This window comes from Pelecanus crispus, chromosome 10 (genome assembly GCF_030463565.1).
Source record: "Pelecanus crispus isolate bPelCri1 chromosome 10, bPelCri1.pri, whole genome shotgun sequence".
Taxonomy (NCBI): domain Eukaryota; kingdom Metazoa; phylum Chordata; class Aves; order Pelecaniformes; family Pelecanidae; genus Pelecanus; species Pelecanus crispus.
In genome coordinates this window covers 36,499,291-36,521,248 of record NC_134652.1, presented here as the reverse complement: position 1 = coordinate 36,521,248, position 21,958 = coordinate 36,499,291, and the positions used below count along the sequence as shown (strand labels likewise).

The 21,958-nt window shown below is 38.3% G+C and overlaps 1 protein-coding gene across 3 annotated transcripts in view; it reads left to right on the top strand.

Annotated features, from left to right (window-relative positions):
- CTNNA3 (catenin alpha 3) overlaps positions 1–21,958 on the top strand; it is a 544,923-nt gene that overhangs the window by 422,179 nt on the left and 100,786 nt on the right. For all 3 annotated transcript variants that reach the window (XM_075717289.1, XM_075717292.1, XM_075717291.1), the window contains one exon: positions 20,311–20,462. In XM_075717289.1, the coding sequence (XP_075573404.1) occupies positions 20,311–20,462 (152 nt within the window). The remainder of the gene's footprint in view (positions 1–20,310; positions 20,463–21,958) is intronic.

The following is a 21,958-nucleotide window of genomic DNA, read 5'->3' as shown; positions in this document are numbered from 1 at the left end:
AGATTTGGTCTAAAAACCAACATAGTCATCTTGTATTCAGTCAGTTTCTTCATTTGTCTTACATATTATTCTGTGAGACAAATAAGGCAAACAAGTACCTGTACCTAAGAACACCTTCAGAGATCATATCTTAATAGTGTTAAAAACAATGTTAGTTTTGTTCATATAGTTTTATTCAGCTCCTAACCATGGTTTGTGAGTTGATGTACTTAGAGTTGAAAACTGATGTTCTTGAGTCTTTATTAAAGCCTGCTATTCTGAGTCTTGGAGAAAAGTTATTTTCTGCATTGTAGGTTAGGAGGAAGTATTCTTGTAGTCAGGCTTTGTAAACTCTAAACCACAAGTAAAGAACAAAAAAAAACTTCTGGAACTTTTCAGCCTTCCATACTCTCTACGTAAAATTGAAAGTAGCAGGAAACCTAATTGACGATCACTTTCTTGTCTGGCAGCAGTCTGTTGCAGTTGGAGTTCACCCTGGCTCTACGTGCAGAACAGTCAGTACCCATTATAATTAATCATTCTCTTGTTCTTGTACAGAGCTTTCTTGACCTAAAGAGCTTCTCCCTGCTTATAATACTAGCATTAGCACTAATACCTGTAAACGTTGGCTAATTTTGTCACTAGTTGATTAAGATGTTTCAGGTAAATACTGAAGAATGTTCTTTTTACTGTTCTTGGTAGCTGGTTGGTTAAGGCAAGGTTTCTGTTATGGGGCAGAATATGTACTGCAAGACGCAATTATTGTCAGTATACTGAGTGCAAACATCTCATTCAGTTTATTGCTTTGAATGCTTTTTTACCTCTGAGATCAGAGTCCAGGGAAGGAGCAAGTTGAATAGCATGACTGGAATTAGTTCAATATTCTACCTTCCCCCCCCCTTTATTTTGTATGGTAGCCCATCCTGCTGTTTTCAGTAGAGAACTGGTACGTGAGAGCATCGTATTCTGTGTCTCTTCATCTTTTAGTATAAAAGTAAGAAAGGTACGAGCAGTTTTGTTAGGTTGTGTGAACAGTTTCATTCTTCATGTGAATCCCATCTGATCTGGGGGCTGTTGTGTATCTGATGTCTGATCATCTGCTCACTCTGTTGTGTCTATGCTTGATCTTTTGGGCTTCCAGTTATCTTCAAATTCCACTTGAAACAATTTTCAGAATCACTTTCCCATTTGGTTTTAGGTTTTAATTAGACATTTATTGTGGTTTAACCCCAACCAGCAACTAAGCACCACACAGCCGCTTGCTCACTCCCCCCTGCTGGGATGGGGGAGAGAATTGGAATTGTAAAACCGAGAACACTCGTGGGTTGAGATACAGTTTAATGGGTAAAGCAAAAGCTGCACACGCAAGCAAAGCAAGACAAGGAGTTCATTCACTGCTTCCCTTGGGCAGGCAGGTGTTCAGCCATCTCCAGGGAAGCAGGGCTCCATCACGTGTAACGGTGACTTGGGAAGACAAAACACCATCACTCCAAATGCCCCCCTGCCTTCCTTGTTCTTCCCCCAGCTTTCTATGCTGAGCATGAGGCCGTAGGGCATGGGATGTCCCCCTGGTCAGCTGGGGTCAGCTGTCCCGGCTGTGTCCCCCCCCAGCTCCTTGTGCAGCCCCAGCCTGCTCGCTGCTGGGGTGGGGTGAGGAGCAGGAAAGGCCTTGGCTCTGGGTGAGCCCTGCTCAGCAGGGAGGGAAACATCCCCGTGTTAGCAGCACTGCTTCCAGCAGAAATCCAAAGCATAGCCCCAGACTAGCTACTGTGAAGGAAATTAACTCCACCCCAGCCTAAACCAGCACAAAAACAAAATACAAGCTTTGCAAATTGAACTTTGCATGTAATTTGGAGCTTTTAATGAGACCAGAGTTCCGCAGCTGTGCAAACAGTGTTTGCATGTGCACTGTACAGTGCTTTTTGATGATATAGTAGTGAAACAGCCATTTCTCAAGATAAAACTCACTGTTGGACCCTGCGTACTCAGAAGCATGTTCTCAAGTACTGTTGGAGCGTGTTCTAGCCCAAAAACTTAGGTATAGTCATTTAATACCCTGCAGGTTGTCTGCAAGCAGGCAAGATGCGAAGAGGAGACAGGCCATCTCTTGTGATTTCTTTGAAGGCTCTCTTTCAGAACACTGTAGTCATAGTCATTAGTTTTCATTTCTGGCACACCATTTGTTTTCTCTAGTTAGGGTGGTAAATAGAGGGAGAAATTTGAAGAATGTTGTTGCTGCAATTCTTTCTCTATACCTGCAGATTCAGTCCACCTTTGGTTGTGAGCATTCCCCTGTTTTCATGGGAAACCCTTTCTCACCCCTTGGAAAGCAATTCTTTCTGTCCCTATAGGATGATTGCTTCGTTTAATACCAGTTTAAGTAGCTGTGCCTCGTGGCTGAGTGTAACAGTGATAACATTCAGATTTGGTTTGGTTCTTTAAGTTTATCTTACAGATATGAAATAATCTAAGCTGCAGTTAGGAAATAAATCATTCATATGTCAAAGATGACGCTGGTTTTATAGGGATGTATTTTTACTGCAAAAGGCAAGAAATGTAGCAGTCTTGTTTTCCGGCTTCTAGCAGTGTTGAACAGAGGTGTCTGCAGTGTTCTTGTTCCTGTTCACACACACCTGCCCATGTGCCTTTCTAGATTTTACCCTTCTAGCAAGAGATGGGCAGGAAGACGGTAGTTAACTGCTCACATGTTCTGCCTGGTCTGGCCCTTTTTTTAGTAACTGAGAGTGTTGAATGTAGTCTGGTCTTCTGTTAGAGGTATGTATTTGGCTCCAGAGCCCATTATGTTCGGTACTCAAGACAGTATACACCTACTGCTTAATGCTGCTGTGTAGCACCTGCTGCTTAATGCTTCTGTGTAGACAATCTCATTCTGGCCATGTTTGGTAAAACAGTCTCTACTCTGAAACGTTATGAAACTCTGACGTTTTACTATTTTTGCTATTGCAAAAGAGACATTCTGTACGGTGTCTCAAAATGTACTGTGGAAATTAAAATAGAAATGAAAATAGGTTTTTTTGGTAAAGGGTCTTGCTTTTACATTCCTGTATTTCGTCTTTTATGAATTGTGTGAAGTGTAGTGTGGCGTGCAAAGGAAAAACAAAAGCATGTTTCACTTTTGTCCTTTAGATGTAAAATAAGAACAAAAAAAATCCCAAACTGTTCTAAAAACTGCAAAGAAGAGTGGCTAGATAATGAGAAATATTAAGAAGGATCATAGAAACCAAGCATGCATTAGCATACAGAGGGTTCCTTTGCAGATTTGTGGCCTAGACTTGTTCTCCTTAAAATAAATGGATTTTCTGCCTTTTCTCTGTAGAAAGCATATAGTACTGAAGGATTGCATTAGCAGTTTGACATTACAAGTCAAACTGAAATAAGAGGTGACAGGTAATGGCATGAGTCAAAGTATTGTATATTTTAGTTCTAGTGTTTACTGAAAACATGCATGCCAGTCTGTGTGTATTACAAGCTTAAGTACCATCTTACTCATTTTAGACAGAGAGGGTCCCTCTTGGAGTAGTGAGGCAGGATCAGGTAATTTCTTCCTATTTTGTCTATTCTTATTTCTGTCTTTGGTGAGTTTTTTCTAAATTGAGGTGTCCTTTGCCCTGCTATAAAAGTAGGGCCTGAAAAGTGTCTATAGTTACATCCCAAAGGAAAGACAATAGGATGGAGAAAATGAGATAACATTGTATTGGTCAATATTGCTTGTTTGTTTGGAATAGAATTTAAACACTTTCCAGTTAAAAAATTATTGGAGAAATTTGATGTCTCAGTTTGTCATTGAATTGGATCATCCTTTGTCCCTCAAAAATTCTATTTAGTGGAAACATTACTTTCTTAAAGGGGAAGAAATGCCTCAGTTGTTGACTGAGTCAGCAGTTCCTGACCTTGTTTAGTTGAATGATCTGTAAATTTTAGATCATTTTATAAGTGAAACTGATTCAATAAATCCTTAAAAATATCATTTTAAAACCACTCCTGTATAGCAAAACAAATATGCTTAGATTCAAGCATTCACTTGGTGTTCCTTCTGGTGAGTAGGTTGTTGTGCAGTAATTGGGACCAGAATGCGGGAGTAATCAACCTTGCAGCTTATGAAAGTAGTGTGCTCCTTCAGTGCAGTGGTTGACACATGCCAACCTGAGATAGAAGGGTCTAGAACAAAGCCATTGTGCTGTTGCGTTCATTAGAAGTTACATGGTGATCAGTAAGCAAAGCCTAGAGAAGGCTGATGCAAGCATCGCAGACTTGTTTCTTTCCAAAATGATGCCATTTATTTTTATGCTGTGTCTACAGATTATGGCAAAATGTAGACACAAGCATTCTTTGCCATTGTGTAGGTGACAGAAGCTTCCCTGTTGTGAAGATGGTGACTCATTCCTGTTACCAGGACTCCCATGCAATAAGCACTGCTCAATACACAAAGTCCCACACCAGGTACCTTAGGGTAGATGCTCTTCTGCTTTGCAAGCTCTTGGTCCTGTTCAAGTCACCGCTTCTCTTGCAGTCGTTAAGAGCCTTTTCTGGACCATTTTCAAGTATGCCCTATTATCTATTTTCCATAGAATGTAGAACTAAAGGTAACTGTTTCAGGAGATGTACTACCAGTGCTTATTACATTTATGTAAGGTAAATGCTAAATCCCGTTGTAGTTTCTGCTCTGTCTTTATGCAGCTATAGCAACTTAGAGTGTTTCTGGAGACCTTGGGAGAGTGTTGAGGGCAAGGGCAACGCACAGGAAACAGCCAGCCCTACACACTGTTCTTGTTGAGCCCACTGTAAGGGTCTGTTCCCTTTCCCATTTTCCCATTTGAGAGGCAGCCATATTTGTTACTATGTGTTACCTAACCTTAATTAAACTTAACTGCAGTAAAACTTACCCTGAATTGCACTGCCTGGTTTTGCCTAAGTGTTTGGCTGGAGGCTGCGGCAGTCTGGAAGACATTTAGTTACTCAGTATGACAGGAAGGAGTCTAGCTTTGTCCCTTTGATGGCTTTGTCCCTTTAAAAATGTCCATGTTAGCTACCGTATTAATTTTAAACTCCATTACTCTTACTGTATCTGTTAGCAGAGGGATGTATTTTTGTCCATTGATCTGTGCTGAAGGCATTTAAGGGAATGAAGGATACCAACTACTTAATCATGCCTAGATAACTCTTAAAGGTATGTGAATGTGAAAGTGTCTATGAGTAATAGTCTTCCTCCTGCTGATCTGTTGAAGCACCATATGCTTAACTCCTTGCTGCTCAGGGGAGATGCCTTTCACTTTAAATATCTTTCCTATCACTTCCAGCTTTTAATCCATGGCAAGCCTTTGCCCCTTGCCCTGTGGCACTTTTTCTTTCCTCTCTAGTTTCATGTCTCAGCCATTCCCCTTGTATTAGCTTTTTCAGGGCACTGCAGCGGATTAGAGCCACCCACTTTTCACAGGCTAAGGCATTCGGAGGTTGTAGTGTTAGATCTGTCCAAATGTTACCACTGTGCCTTCAGTGAGGCTTTCTGTGCACACGCTTCCCCCCACCTCCCCGGGGCGGGGGGCAACCAGACAATGTAAAAATGCCAGTGCGTGCTTCTCTTGGTTCTTTGTACATTCTCATTTCATTTTTAGAGACAGTATTAGTGATCTAATTTTCAAGAGCAGTAGTTGCATTTAGCTACTTGCACTGTACATTAGGGAAAAGGTAGAGCCTTTTAGCACAAAGGGATCTGTACAGTTTTAGTAAGAGCATACAGAAAGACTTCATAGGCGAACATGCTCATATCTACAATAAACACTACATTGCTGTATAAACACAGAAGTGTAATCCATATATCTAACATGCAGAAACGATCTTAGAGCAATTTTCTTTTACAAAGTCCCTTTCCCAGAATGAATTGCTGAATATCCATTCACTTCAGTGAATGTAACACTGTCTTACAGACATAATGTCTGAGATTTGCATTACCTGCAGACCCATCTTAATTGGTTTTCCCTGCTCACTCTCTCTGTGTTTTCCAAAACTGTGTTTGTACCAAAGAAAAAAAAAAACAAACACAATTAATTTTAATAAAATGTGTCTGCATTTTTTCCAGATAAGTCAGTATGTTCATGCAGCATACGCTGTGTTTTGGGAAAGATTATAGGATGAGAATGTAACTTTGCACTTAAAAATAGTTGGTTTTCTGTGACTTTTCACTAAGCAGAGCTCAGAGATACTTAGAGATATTGTGACAGATACTTAAGTGTTTGTCCATTGAGCTTATTGTTCTAGCTGGCTTTCCCCAGTACTTCTACATGCTTAAATTAAATTAACCATCTTCCTTATCCTCCTGAATGAAAATGGTAACTAGCCACATTGTACCCACTGTAACAGTTTTTAATTGGAAATGAAACCAGATACTAGGTATTAAAAATCAGAGTGCTTTGTCTATCCTGACATAAAATTAGCAAAAAATCAGTGAGAGTAGCCTGCTATCACACTGATACTGTTTGATAACAGAATCAAGTGCTGGAAACAGGTTAGTTGAAGAGTTCTTAACATCCTTCCAGATTATCTTCCATTCTTGTGGACTGCTGATTCTCTTCCCACTGACGTAGAACAGGTTTCATTTTTCTTTTTTCCAGTTGCAAGCATAAGACAAAGATTGTATTATCTCTCATCTTTTTCTTTCTTCCATATACAGGAGTGTGTATGTGTGTTCTTACAGTGTTTCTGCAGTTGAATAGAAAGTTACAGAGACAGAGTTCAAAACAGTAGCGAAAGTGTTATGGTCATACTGAAGAAAATAAATGAAGTCAGTCTTCTAAGACTCAAAAATTGTAATCTATCGGACAAAAGGTGAAAAAATAATTTTGCAGTATTTTTTCTTTTTTAAAAATTTGTTGTGTTTACAGACACAATGCTTATATGGAATATTTCTGGTATGTTACAGTAGGCATGTTTACGAACAAACCCACCTTACCCAGCAACAGACTGTTTTGTGGAATTCCTTTTTTACTGGATGAAGCCAGAATGCTTTGGGGATTTTCTGAAGATGCTTGGGTTGCCTTCAAGGAAAGGAGAAGGTGCACTTAAGAGTTACAAGCACAAGGCATGGTTTAGCATTACCTCGGCCAGGGTAATGCTAACCAGTAATTTCTGGGATGTAACAGTAAACATGTGGAATAAGCAGACTGTCGGTCTGCAGGTAGTCTCAGCATTCATAAGTGAGTATGTGAGGAAGCTCACGCTGTAGTCATGGCAATGTTAATGTACAAAACCTTCGCCAAAACTGGGGCTGTATTGCACACAGAGTAAGAACATATTCCATGTTCCAGGGTGTCTGTTTCCCAAATAAGTAGACTCCGATACAATGGTGAATTTATTGCATTAAGTGAATTCTCTCATCTTTTCAGTACTTCTCTCCAGATCAGCCTTAATAAGATTTCTATTTTAGTTCAAAAGAGGTAATTCTTTTTGAATGCTCTTAAATGACTTTAAATATCTTCTAAATGACCTTTTCAAAGGTCAGTCTTTCTAAAGACTAGAATAGTCTTACTTACCCCCAAATATCCCTTTATAGACTTTGCTAAGCATATTCTTATTACTTCACATTTCCTAGGAATTACCGTACTAAACATAAAATTAACAGCATGTAATAATGCTGTAATAATGCTCATAGAAGTCTGACTGGTTTAGGTTTTTTGCTAATTAACACTGTTCTCTAGCTTAAGCAGTATATAGCATAATGCTTACTCACTAGAAACAACCATTTCAAGTCTTAGGATTTCTCTTCCCTACCTAAACTACTGAAAAGCTGTTCCCTGTTCAGATGGTCTCTCTTACATACAATGAAGGAACTTCCCTGTAGGAAGACCTCCATTTCCTCTTAGTGGTTTGTACGGCCTTTCCCGTGTCCTATTCAGTACATTTGAACAATCTCAATTTGAGAGTGTTTGTTCAGCAGCCTTTAGAAATTACCTGATCATAGAATCGTAGAATCATAGAATCGTTTAGGTTGGAAAAGACCTTTAAGATCATCCAGTCCAACCATTAACTGATGTGTTGTTAGACACTGCCCCTGCTCTTGCTGGCAGAGCTTTGGCCTTGGATATAACAAAGCCAGTGAAGAAAAACGTAATTAGAAATCTGCGGTAACAAATTCTAGTCGTAGAAATGGAGGCTGCAATTCACAGTCATTTTAAACAGCTCTAATGCAGCTTTTATTGACTGCCCTATCTGCCTTTTGCTGCTGCCTTCCTTGTACCAGTACTAGCATGTCAACTATCTGGCCTGCTAGCAAGTTGGACTAGAATACTGAGCCACCTCAAAACTAGCTTGGCAGCCAAAAACTGAAGTCTTCAGCTGCTTCAGTTCATTGAACTTTGTCATCACGCTGCTGTATGGTCACTAGTTTTGACGTGAGGACATACATGTGGAGGTTTGATGGTAGTCCGCCGTTGGACTGAAGTAAACTGAAGCCTCTGTGTGCCCCATGAAATCCACTTAGGAAAAGTAATCGTGCTTTTTTTTTTTTTTTTTTTTTTTAAAGATACAGACTTAGGGTATTCACTAGTCTTACCTTATGTGTATTACAAGGCATTCCATTTAGTGCAGATGCCTCTAAATTAAGCCCGGTGACTTCAGTTAGACTAAAGAAGGTCATGGTGTTCTGTACTGTGAACTGAGTACAGGAGGAGTGGATGTTTCCACAGCACATAAGGCCCTGCAATAGCAGGGAACTGATAAGACAGGCCCACATGGTCCACACTGTCTGCTAAGAAATGGGGGGGAAAAAAAAAAAAAAAATCTGAAATTCTTCACCAGTATGACCTAGGGGGAAATGTCTGTCTCATCTGAGAGCTCATGGTCAGTCTGTCCTTGAGCATGGCAGCAAAATGCAGTAGGTAGAGGGCTTTAAAAAAGATTATTTATTTGATCTCAAAGTATCTTTTTTTCTGCTCTTTTGGATGCTGTAACCTGCCTCTAATACCTCATATAGGGAAATCCATCTACACCCTCAAAACCAAAACCACCTCTCTCTCGGTTTTTTCTGGGGATTTGTGCAGTGAGGGGAAAAAGATCCCTTTAAGTCACCGAAGTCTTGAACCATGACGTTTAATTGCAGACACTGCCTTCATTCCCAGCTGCAATGTTATGTGACTTTGCCAGGCTGTGCAAGGACTGTGGAGAGCAAGCTGGAGTAGGGGAAAGTCCAGAGGCTCACAGATTCCAAAGTCACAAGCAATTACCCGTACCTGTACCCATCCAGTCTCCTGTCTTACAGAGTAACAGTGACTTTGTATATATCTAAATTGTCTTGGTGTAAATGAAAATAACTGTATGTTTTTCCAGGTAGGAAGTTGAATCACTGTCATGGCTGTGTTTAAAAGATGGATAAATTGGGGCCATTTCAAACTTAAACGCAGCAATTTACTGGATTGCCTTTCATTAACAATACACACTGCCAGTAATTAGGTCTCACTTGTTATCAATCATTTCTCATATTCTGGACGGTTAACTCTTAAAAATCTTACCCTTATTAGCTGTAAAGCTGTAATACCACAAAACTGCTATCATATATTCAGCATAGCTAACATATACATATACATATAAATAAATATTCTATACATATTTAGAAAAAATACAATTTTTTTCTAAATATTTGTTTTCTGTATATTTATATATATGCTTAGCTGTGTTACTAAATGCTTGTTGGTTATGCCAGTAGTCTTACAACCTTGCAAGTACATACAGTGTTGCACAACACTTACACAGTTTCTGGTTTTATTATTCTAGTATGCATATGTCTGGGTTAAAGAGAAGCAAATACCAATTATATCTTGCTTTTAGTATGCAACTTCTTTTTACGTGCAACAGGCCTCTGCCTTGGGTATTTCATGTTGTATTACATTTTCTGTATGCAAAAACTTTAGCATGAAATACTAAATCCCACAAAGATCATTTGTAGTTCTTTATGCTCTAAATAGTGAAGGGAGGGGTGGGCACAGTGGGTGATTCAGAGACCTTTTCTCTCATATTATTGGCCTGGGATTGAGATTGGCAGAGGAATATGAGCTCACTGTTTCATGTGTTAGAAGATCCAAAAATGTTAATCCATTTTCCTGCATATAACCTATAAGTTTGTTGCCCAAAAAAGGTGATTAAATATGAATGCTAACAGTTGAAGAAGTGGAAGGGATAGCTCAAATGCACACAGTCACAAAGCTCTTCTACTCCTTTCATACATATATGTATGTATGCATATGTCTGGGCAAGTCATCTGATACAGTGTTATAATTAAATGTCACCAATTCAACATTGTCTCACAAAAATACAGGCTTGAAGTTAAGTGTCTGCACCGTAGTGAAATCAAGTTTAGCAACAGCTTGATCTTCATATTAGCATTGTGTTATGTGGATTTGTAACAGGGTCCTAAATGGTTGGCATTTAAAAAAACCTGTTTATGTTATTCAGTTCAACCTTTTGCAGTGAGTGCAGAATCATCTTTCTTTTCAGTAATTCCATTATTATTTACATGTATTTTTGAACACATCTAATGAGATGTCTCTATCAGTCATTAAACAGTTATACCATTCTAAATAGTATGCCTTGGGTGGTGTAACTCAAGCTTCTGCCAGAAGGAGCCCTTGTATTTCAGATGGTATGCCTTGGCCAGCACAGTTGCCTTAGCTTAGATGTTTTTTATTTGATTTATTTTATCAGTAAATCTTTGTATACCATTTAGGATTGAAATGACATTAAGAATAGACATAATACTTAGCAATAAAATTGGGTTACTAGAATATAAAATGTTCTTACTACCTGAAATTCTTAGATACTACTGAAGAATAAATTTGCAAATGCTTATTTTTAAATCACAAGAAGTGCAAACTCTTCTTTGTTCTCAAAGAGAGAAATGAAATGAAGAAATACTGAATAAAGACTGTGCAGTTATTAACTATATTTCTTATTTACTCAGGTATTACCCTGCATTTAAGTGGTAGCTGTGTTTTTAATCTTTTCAACTGTACTTTCCTTATGCTTCACTTTAGCTGAATTCGTGCAACTGGAAAACTATTTAAATCCTCTGAAAGCAAACTATCTATAACCATCACACTGACTTTCATGCTAGGTTATCAGATTATGGGGGATAATAAAATACTTGAGATACACACCACTTGCCACGACTCTCTGCTTATGCTGCTGCAGGAGGACTCATGTGAACTTCTTGTTGAAAGATGAAGGACATCCTTAAAGGAAATCTTTCATTCCCATGAATAAATTCTAGATTAGTTCAATCTAACATAGTGTACAATTCCAGGATATAGTATTGAAAAGCATCCTCAGGAGGGTAGAGTTTTAAAGCATTTATTCCTTTTACTATGTGACTTTCTCAGTGCTAAACAAAATAAGAATTAAACTCAAGCTATGCTGATGGGCGTAGAGGAAAATGAAAAGGCATACAGAGAAGAAATAGTGAATTACTCGCATTACAAGAAAAAATCATTTATTTTTTCCTGACAAAAGAGTAACTGTTGCATTGCTGCTTTACTATTTTTATCCCCCTTCTTCTTTTTTATTTTACTTTTGTTTCTACTTTTCTGTCACTTTTGTCTTGGTTTTTTTTGCAACCATTGTTGCTTTTTTGGAATGCTAACCTGAGGGATGGAAGGTACGCCTAGACCCTTGCTGCTTGCCTGTAGCATTTACCTGGTGTCAGGATTTAAGTGTACATGGCAAGTCCTCTATACAGCTCTCTTGTATAAGCTTCTTCCTTTAAATAGTGAAGTCAGTAGAATGTTAAAAAATTACCATCTGTTAGCTGTCTGTTACACGGATAGATTTCTTTTTCTTAATCAACAGCTCTTGATAATTTTTACCTACAGAACTCAAAAGCATCGATAGTATATTTCTCTGAAATGGAAATGTTAAATTCTTACTCTTAGAAAAGGACGGGATTTTCAGATTTGATGGACAATATAGTTCCTGTATTTAGGAAAGAGTGTGAGTTAACATATTGCAACATATGGCATCTAATCAAAGGCCAGTACCCATCCCAGTGTGATCCCAGACCTACTGAGGTCAAAGCAAGAGCCCCCTATGGTACGGCTGGATTTTAGATCAGGTTCTCAAAGTTCAGTAGGTGCTTTGTAAGATAGAGTAGTGAAAAACTGAGTCAGGGTATTTTTCAGGGTATTTTTTAAAGAGATACAACAAAGTTCTGTCTGTCTTCCTTTGTTAAAAATGCTTTGAGTTTTCCTCATAATGATAAAAATACCTACGCTGTGAAAGGAGTTGATGAGCCAAGAACATGATTAAATGTTAGGAAGGTACTAGGTAATTGGCTCTGCGATAACTGATTTCCTATAAAACCAATGTATTCCATATCATTAGGTGTGGTGTTTAGAAACTATAATATAGAAGGTATATTTAAAAATGGGATGAGAGTCAGTGATCAGTGGATTTATTGCATGGACTATGAAAAAAATTCTGATGTGGTCCAGCAATTGAGTAAAATTCAATGCTCTTTTGGGAAAAGCTTGTTTTAGATTAGAGAACATTTTGGATAGAAATACAGATTATTCAATTGAAGAGAATTTAAACAGTAAATAACAAAATAAAGAACATGGTACAACAGTTTTAAATAGAAATGCAGGATTGTGTTTTTGAACAGTTTTTAACACTGGTTATTCTTTTTTTTTTTGTCAACACCATTTTTTTCCCCAAAGCTTTTTCATATTTTTGTGGTTTTCTTTTTGTTTCACAACTGTTCGTTGACTTATACACACCATGCTTTCATACAGTTTCACTGTGGCACCTTGATGTGTGAATAACGGCCTCCACTCCAAAGAGGTGTTTTTATATGTACAATTAAGCATAACACATTAGATGTACATTTAAATATTCTTTATATTTAAACAGTAGCGGACAGGGTATATAAACACTCTGTTTTTGGACGGCAGTGTGGCAGAGACATTTAAAAAATAATTTCCATGCATGATTATTAATAGGAGAAAGCAAGTGGCACCAATTCCTATCATTGTTGGCTTCTGATTCATCTTGTATGTGTGCAGTGTGTGAGTGCAGCATTCTGAATGTCATCTCGTATTCATATGGGTCATGTCTTTTTTGTGTTACCTGTGTTGTACTAAAATATATGTGTTAGCAATGCAGATTTAATTGTGCGGTGGCACAGAAATTAATACTAGTCAGGAGATTTAAAGCCCACCAAAAATGTCAATAGAATTATTTTTTCCTCCTTCAAATGTCAGTCAGTCTGAATAGACTTAATGTGAATACATCCTGAAAATGAGGTAATTTTTTACTTTGCCACCTAAAAAGGCTTTCCAGAGTTGGCTGGACCTTCTAGGTCCCTGCCTCTCAGAAAAGAAGAGAAAATCACTTCAAGCAGTATTCCTTGTAGCCATACCTTCAGATTAACTACATCTGCAAGGTGCAATTTCCTTGGCAACATAGGATACAAGATCACTGGTTCTGACTTCTATGAGTTCTCATGAGGTCTTGGTGCCTAGAATAATTTTGAGCTCATTTTTGATTTAGGAGACTTGGAGATTTCTGTGGACTGCTTCTCCTGTTGTCTCTTCCATTTTTTACATCTTTTTCAAGGTAAAGTATGAGAGATCACATACAGAATCACAGAATCATGTAGGTTGGAAAAGACCCTTAGGATTATCAAGTCCAACCGCTAACCTAGCACGGCCAAGTGCACCGCTGAAGTGTGTCCCTGAGCACCACATCTACATCTCTTTTAAATACCTCCAGGGACGTGACTCAACCACTTCCCTGGGCAGCCTGGTCCAATGCTTGACAACCCTTTTGGAGAAGCAATTTTTCCTAATATCCAATCTAAAACTTCCCTGTTGCAACTTGAGGCCATTTCTTCTTGTCCTGTTACTTGGTACTTGGGAGAAGACACCGACACCCACCTTGTTACAGCCTACTTTCAGGCAGTTGTAGAGAGCGATAAGGCTTCCCCTCAGCCTCCTTTTCTCCTGACACAGTCATAGCCTGCTTGTAGAGATATGGCAAATGCATCTGGAAAAGTAAGGTATAAAACGTGTGTTTGGGATCCTTCTGTAAGTCTAGACTCTACTGCCTTTGTAGACCAAGAAGATAGAAATCTATCCATATACTTCAATGTCAACAATGGACTTACTAGATCTCCTAAGGTGAGTTGGGCTTCATATACTATAGCTGTACTTCCCTTAGGAAAACTCCTAGCAATGACGTACTAACCTGTTGTCATGGCTTCACTGTCTTTTGATGGCCCTGAAGGCTGTTAAGGCAGACAGCTGTTAGTGTTCTTTTAGTTATGCAATGTCACAGACTTCTGATGTTACAAGCCACTCAATCTCCATGTAATTTTATGATTAAATAAAACAGCCCTTCATCTATTTACTCTTCATCTTTAGAAGGCTTAGAGTCATCTTGTTCAGGTGGTTTGGTCTTGCCAGCAGTGAAAGCCTTACTACCTTTCATGTTGCTTATGATTACAGCTCCCTCTTAGAGCTTTGGCAGCTAAATTGACCTTTAAATGTTATTCTAGAGTAACTCTGGAAATTTCTTTGGTTTAAAATTGCCCTGGAAGCACTAACAGTGTAGGATTCTCGGTTTTCTTTGTTTGCTTTGTTTTCTTTGCAGCACTGAAGTTTTTCATGAAAATACTGCTCCTAATGATTGCTTATGCTTGAGGCTAGCATTTTCTCTCTCTGGATAGAGAGATTTGGGTTCACATACTATTGGGTTATCTCCGAGGAGCCCTCCTGGTCTTGTAGGCAATCCAAGTTCCTTTAGGCTGATGTACAGAAATGGGGAGGTACACAGTGATGTTCTGAAGACTGTTTTGCAGGATTTGTGGGTGCCCTAAGACCAGTTTCTTAACCTTGAGTACCAACAAATGACAGCTTTTCTTCCTTTGAAAGTCTCTTCCAAAGATTGTTGTCAGGAGCACTCTTAGTCCTGTGGTTAGGAATGGTAATATAGTCATTACCTTCAAGTTTTAATTTGTCAAGAGTTATCTTCTGAATGACAGAAGACAGTGCATTTTTGGTACCTTGAGCTACAGCATTACCCATACAGTTTTGGTCTCAGGACTTGCTGTGTCTCTTGGTTTGGGGACCTGTAGCTCTTCCTGTGATTTCAGAACTCCTTGCAACAAACAGGTCATTATCAAGAGCTGAGCCTCTGTTTTTTGCCATCTTAGTGCCTAAATGGTGCATGGTTTTCAAGGTTTTAGTGGGGCTGTTCTTTCCTGCTTGCAGGCTAACTAATAGAAAGACATAGTATGTTGAAAGAGGATACCAGGCTTAGTGGTTGAAACATGTGGCTTCGCACAGGTCTGGGTAGCACTCATCTCTTTTAATTTGCCTGCCTGCAAATCTGGTTTATCTCTGTGATCTGTGATCATACTAGTTTCATATAAGGTTCATTCAGCATCCATTTAGGCCTTACATGACCATGCTTTTGCTCACTTTTTTAGAATCTTGTCTTCTGGTGGGCTTCTCATGGGGCTTTTTCCCCCTGTTAAAGTCCTAATTCATCAATAGTAACTGGCCCTGATTTTATTGTCTTCGGGAGGAAAACTATTTTTCACTGAGTCTTGCCCACATTTTTTTTTTTTTTTTTGAAAAAGGTCTTTTTCATAGCAATTACTTCAGCTGACTGTGGAAGATGGAGATTCCCATTCTTACAACAAATCCTCCATATGCCATTCTCGTTAAGTTCTCCTGCAGTCTTTACTCACTTTGATACTAGAGGTTCGGTTTAGGTACTAACCTTCATGTGATTTTTATTCTCAGTGCTTCATTAGTTGAAACTTTTTATTCACTCTGGGTATTCTGTATTTTTGCATATTGACAAGACAAACTTTTTAGGAAGGCTGCTCATATTTTCATATTTCCTGCCAAACAGTCCTGTAGTTCTTTTATTTGAGCATAGAAGATGTCTCGCTGGATGACTGACTGCCCAGCAAAGAGTCTTCTCCGTTGTTGAAAGGTTATTGAACTCAAGTTCAAGCAATAGCTCTGGCAGTCTTGCAGCATCTACCTGTAGCTGGGATCTGTAGGTCTGCCACAGAGCGCTCCATTCATTCATCTGGGCACTATGTTTCCATTTCCATTTCAAAGCTGCCTTTGAAAGAGGAGTTTTTCAGTCTTCATTCTAGTGGGAGCTCTTGAACCTTTTTCCAGTCTGTTTACACCATACAGCAAGTTGCTCACAGTGTTTATACATATAGATGAACTCTGAAGGTGAAAGTTTGGTTATCTACCACAAACTCATTTTCTCGAGATAAATTGTGTATATGTGCTTTCAGTAATCCACCACATCTGCTCTCCCTTGACATCCTTTGAAAAAATGGCATTCTAAGTTGAGAAGAACTGAGAGGGAGAACCATGCCCTGCCTATATCATTCCAACATAAGCACAAGGGATGGGACCTGGGGATTGTCCTGCAGAGATGGTAGAGTACCAAATAGTCTTATTTTCAGTACTTGAGTATAAGAATGATGAAAAGTAAGTAATCAGTGTTTCATTTTTTATGAAGATGCTTCTTGCGGGTTCGGGTTTTTTCCCTCCTCTGTCAAATAAATGAAAGAGGGGTTTTGTTGGGTGTCATCCCGTCGCAACCCCCCCCCCCCCAAAAAAAAAAAAAAAAAAAAAACCCAAAAAACAAACAATAAACATTTTGAATTGGGGGGCGGGGGGAAGTAATTATTTTTGATCAGTTCTAGGAGGTCATGTCTGTCCACATCTATTACATTAATTTTGTTCAAGGCATTCTTTAGGTGAGTGTTGCTTACGTGTGGACATTTTAGCGGTGGAGACTGTTGCTTTTTCAATATCAAGCTATCCTGATCACTGATGAAGTGATGTTAGTCACTTAACTTCATTAAAAGGTGAAAGGAGAATTCCTCGTTTTCTTCACCTGTTGTCACTGGCTTTCTGCAAAGTTGAAAACCTGTTGTCCCGATGATTTTATTATTAAAAATAACAGGCACAGAGTTGCTAATTGGAATAAAGTGATTAGCAAAGTTTACTTCTATGTTTACCTAATGTGATTGTGACATACAGATGTGGTAGCCTCTGAATTAAGAGCTGGGCTGTGACAGCTATTAAACTACAAACAGGATTCATTAGTTGGTTTTGGTTGAAGATGACAAAATGAAGCAAAAATTATTAGAGGTCTAAGAAGATGTGGCCTACAAGGGAAGACAAATAGTGTTGTTTATTTAAAACAAGAGAGGAACTAGGGAAGATGTGATGAATTTTAAAATAAATAAGCTTAATTTCAAGAAGAGTGCAGAACGTGGTTTTGGTGGTGCGAAATCTGTAAATCAGTTTGGGGACTTTCAACATTACGATTATGAGCAGTATTGGTATTTTCCAAAACATCTGCCTCCTTTCCACCCCTTCCCCCTCAGGAAAGGCAAGACTACAGATGTTCCTGTTGAAATGTGCTCATATTTTTTGTTGAAGGGAGAAAAAAGGCAAAAAATCAAATAAAAATCGTCCGTTTTCTTCCAAAATGTTTTAATATTCAAATCACAAAAATCTTAATAATATTTCTCAATTGTGTAACACTTGAAAATTTTCATTTTACTTACAGCTTGTTTAGTTTTTCTTTGGTTTTGAAAGACTGGAAAAAATCAGTCTTGTCCAACCTATTTTTACCTGCATCCACTTCTCCTCTATGTTTAGTCTGCCTAGAAAAATAAAGCAGGGTACAGCAAAGATGCACATTATTAATGTAATTCTAGTCCACTTAATGCAGTGTTTCAGAGCAATGCCTGAAACATTTGAGCATATATGAAGTAAAGTATTTTTGATGCCAGTGATCTATGGATAAGAACTCATATATCCACCAAAATTTTTAAGTAGTCATTTGGTTGGGAAGTCAAAAATCAAATAAATCACATGCAGTCAAGAAAGGAGTCTTGGATTTGAGGGATTTATCCAGTCAGATACAGGGTAAATGACCAAATACTAAGAACTATTTGATAACCTTCTAATAGCCCAAGTGCATTTTTCATTAGCAGATTGTTATGTACATATTTTAGAGTTACAGTTCAATCTTTTGTTTTAATTCTGTGTGTAAAAATGATATTGATGAAAAGCAGCCATCTTAAAAATGTTATCAGAGGGAAGCCACTGAGATCATAGTTCTGTAATCATGTGCAGCCTTTGGTTTAGCGCTGACTCCACCAGTAGCATACAAGCTGTAGAGTACATACTTGCATAAAATCCTTTTTCGTAAGTGGTATATTCATTCAGACAAACAAATACACTGTGATGAGTCTAGCCTCAGAAGGAGCTATAAAAAGGCCATTAATAAGCATATGGAATAAGGATGGAGTGCAAGATGGAGCCTGAATAGATAACTGAGAAGTAGTAACCTGTCCTGTAGAAGAGGTCTGCAGGCAGTTAGCAGCCACTGAAAATGCTGCTGGTAAGCAGGGAGTCTGTGCTTTACAAGACTGCAAGTGAAAGCTTATGAAGTACAATGAACTGAGAAGTGAGGATGTAGGAGGCACTGAAAAACATCTCATGGTTTTGACTATACCAATGGAAATCTCAAATTCCTGGATACTTATTATATTCTCGTTTGCAGAATTTTTACAATGGATGTGAAAAGCTGAACATTTAATTTTATGTAAACATATGAGGAGACTGTTTAGTTCCAAATTGCCATACTTGCAATTATTTTAATAGTGTAGGGGCCAAGATGTTTGTTTAACGGAGGGGGGGAAAAATGTTCTGAAATTGTATATTTGTGTTTCTTTAAAAAAAATTCAAAAATCATTAAATAAATAGGTGCTTGCTCTCCCTAGTTATTCCATTTGGTTGCTCATGAAAAATGTGCCTTGCATTTTTTCCATACCATTTTAGAAATCTGTTCTTCCCACTGACCTTTTCAGAAGGCAGGGCAATTCAGGTGATAATCTGAAGAGGGAAGAAAGGATTTTGAATATCCTATTTTTCAAATTAAATGGCATCTGCTTGGTCTCACAGTTGTGGAGACCTATTTTATAGAAGCAAATGAACTTTCTCACTACCACTGAATTAACTGAAGTTTGTTATTTCTAAGAACTGACACATGAAGTAACTGTTCTGTACTCTAGAGAGAAACAGCTGAGCTCGAAGAGAGTGAAGTTACTGTAATTTAAGAGTGAATTTAAATGTCTCCAAGGGTTATGTGGGTTTCTCCATGGGAAGTTAGGGGTTAAAGCATTATTGTGGCACCTTCCCTAATATTTGAAGTACATGTTGCCAGGTTTTCTAATTCAGAAGTCCTGTTGAGTTCAGCTCAAGATTTGTCTGCATAAAAATTTATTATATACTTCAAAATTTGCCTGAAATGATTCATACTTAAGGTATTGGTAGCGTTGCTTTCATGTGGTATGAATTCATGAATTATGCGGCACGTAATAAACTTGTATTTGAAACCAATGCATTGCTGAAAAAAGCTTCTGTTCCACAGGGTATATGTTACTCATATCAAATATTACAGAAGTTGAGTTCTATCCCTTTAGTTTCCATTTTTCCTGTGTCTTCAGTCCCCAAGTGATGGGAAATGAGTTGTTGCAAATGAGTTTGATGTACTTATTTGAGGTCCTTCCATGCATGATGGATTTTCTGGCTGCATTCTCTCTTCACTATATTCTCTGCGTTGTGTTGGGTTTCCTTTGCTTTGAATTGATGTGAAGGATCAAGGGAGGTGTAGTGGTACCAGGTCACCATGCAAAATAAGGCCGTGGAACACCAGAAGAAAATTCCTGGGGCGTTCTTGGTAAAGCACAGGTTAATATCAAACTGACTCAAAATTTTCAATTTCTTTGATTCAGTCAAACAAGGTAAAGTGCCTTGGTAAGTCCAGGTTACAATTGTGAGACTTCTTAATTTGGAGAATAAGCATCAATCTTTTGGTAGTTTTGTCTCCACTCAAACCAAAAGCAGATTCTGAAATAATGGGAGTCTGTTGGGTAGTAGTTCCAACTTTGAGCCAGGTTATTTATCTTGATTTTTTGCATAAAATTACTATTGAAATCACTGGCAAGTTTTTATAACTGCTTCCCCGACTCCCCTTTTAAAACTTTCTTCGTCTTTGTTGTACTGTATAACCATCCACAGCTTATGTGCCCACCAAGTGCATTTTTATCACAGTGATAAAAATTACAAATGTGTTCACACTTAAAATTAATCATGTTATTAATATAATGCTTTTTTTAAAATAAAGTTTTAATCAATGTGAGGCAAGAAAGAAGAATTACATGTTTTATCCTTTTTATGCTCACTGAATTTTGTTTGTGTTTTCTTTTTTAAATAGTGATTCCAGAGTTTATTAGTCAAGTAAATATTGCATTGGAGAGCTTAAGCAAGAACACAGTGCACACGTTTGATGATAACCAGTTTGTGGACATTTCTAAGAAGGTGTACGATACAATTCATAACATCAGATGCTCAGTCATGATGATTCGGGTAAGTTTTTTATTTGTTCATTTAATACTAATTTCTAAGATAGTTCAGGACGTCAGGGCATTTTCAGGAGAATTTACAACTGTGTATGTGAACAATGCCCCTAAGCTCATATCCACATTGAACAGACCTGGGAGATTTGGATTACAATGAAACACACATGATTATAACTCAAGAAGGCTAGCATTGTGTTGAGTATGAGATCAGAATGTTGCATAAAAATTTGTTTTGTTCTTTAAAAATACTTACTTATGTTTGGTTGATAAAGGTTTTCATTTAGTTCATTAATTATCAGCTTGTGGCTACAAACCCAAATGTGCTTGTAGCTCTTCAACTTTAACCTTTTTTTAGTGGAATGTAGGAATGGAGGGTATATTCAGGTGATCCTGATAATCTCTTGTTGCAGTTTTGTGAGCTTTACACCAGAAGACTTAACAGCCTGTTTTCTGTCAATCTTACACAATCACAATCAATGTGCTTATCCTAGTGTTTTTCCTAAAGTTCAAGAAAATGCTTCAGAACAGCTTATTTTTAAAGTTTGAAACAGAATTTGGTCAGATGCAGAATTTCCCCCAAATATCTTCAGTCCACAAATCCCATTTCAAATGATAGAACAACTGAGCTGCAATATCTGTATGTTCAGCAATTTTGTTTTTAAATAGAATTAAATATTAATCAAAATGTACATACATTTTTCAAAGGAAGTTTGTATTCTGCAATGTCTTTTCAGTTGAGAAGAAGGTAAGAAACAGAGTCCTCTTTTCTTTTAAATACAAAAAGATACTACAAAAAGATATTATCTCTACTCTGCTCTCGTGAGACCCCACCTGGAGTACTGTGTTCAGCTGTGGAGCCCTCAGCACAGGAAAGACATGGACCTGCTGGAGCGGGTCCAGAGGAGGGCCACAAAAATGATGGGAGGGCTGGAGCACCTCTCCTACGAGGCCAGGCTGAGAGTTGGGGTTGTTCAGCCTGGAGAAGAGAAGGCTGCGGGGAGACCTTACTGCGGCCTTTCAGTACTTAAAGGGGGCCTACAGGAAAGATGGGGGCAGAATTTTTAGCAAGGCCTGTTGCGATAGGACAGGGGGTAGTGGTTTGAAACTAAAAGAGGGTAGATTTAGACTAGATACAAGGAAGAAATTTTTTATGATGAGGGTGGTGGAATGCTGGCACAGGTTGCCCAGAGAGGTGGTAGATGCCCCATCCCTGGAAGCATTCAAGGTCAGGTTGGACGGGGCTCTGAACAGCCTGATCTCGTTGAAGATGTCCCTGCTCGTTGCAGGGGGGTTGGAGTAGATGACCTCTAAAGGTCCCTTCCAACCCAAACCATTCTGTGATTCTAATATGGAAAATATTAGTGAGTCTTAACATATTGCAGTGTATAAGTTAAACAGTTTCAGTATGAGTTTAAATGTGCAGAATCTTTAAAATGTCTCATCCTTATTGCAGTTGTCAATTATGAAATTGTTTATATACTGAAGAGAGATGCTGAAACATAC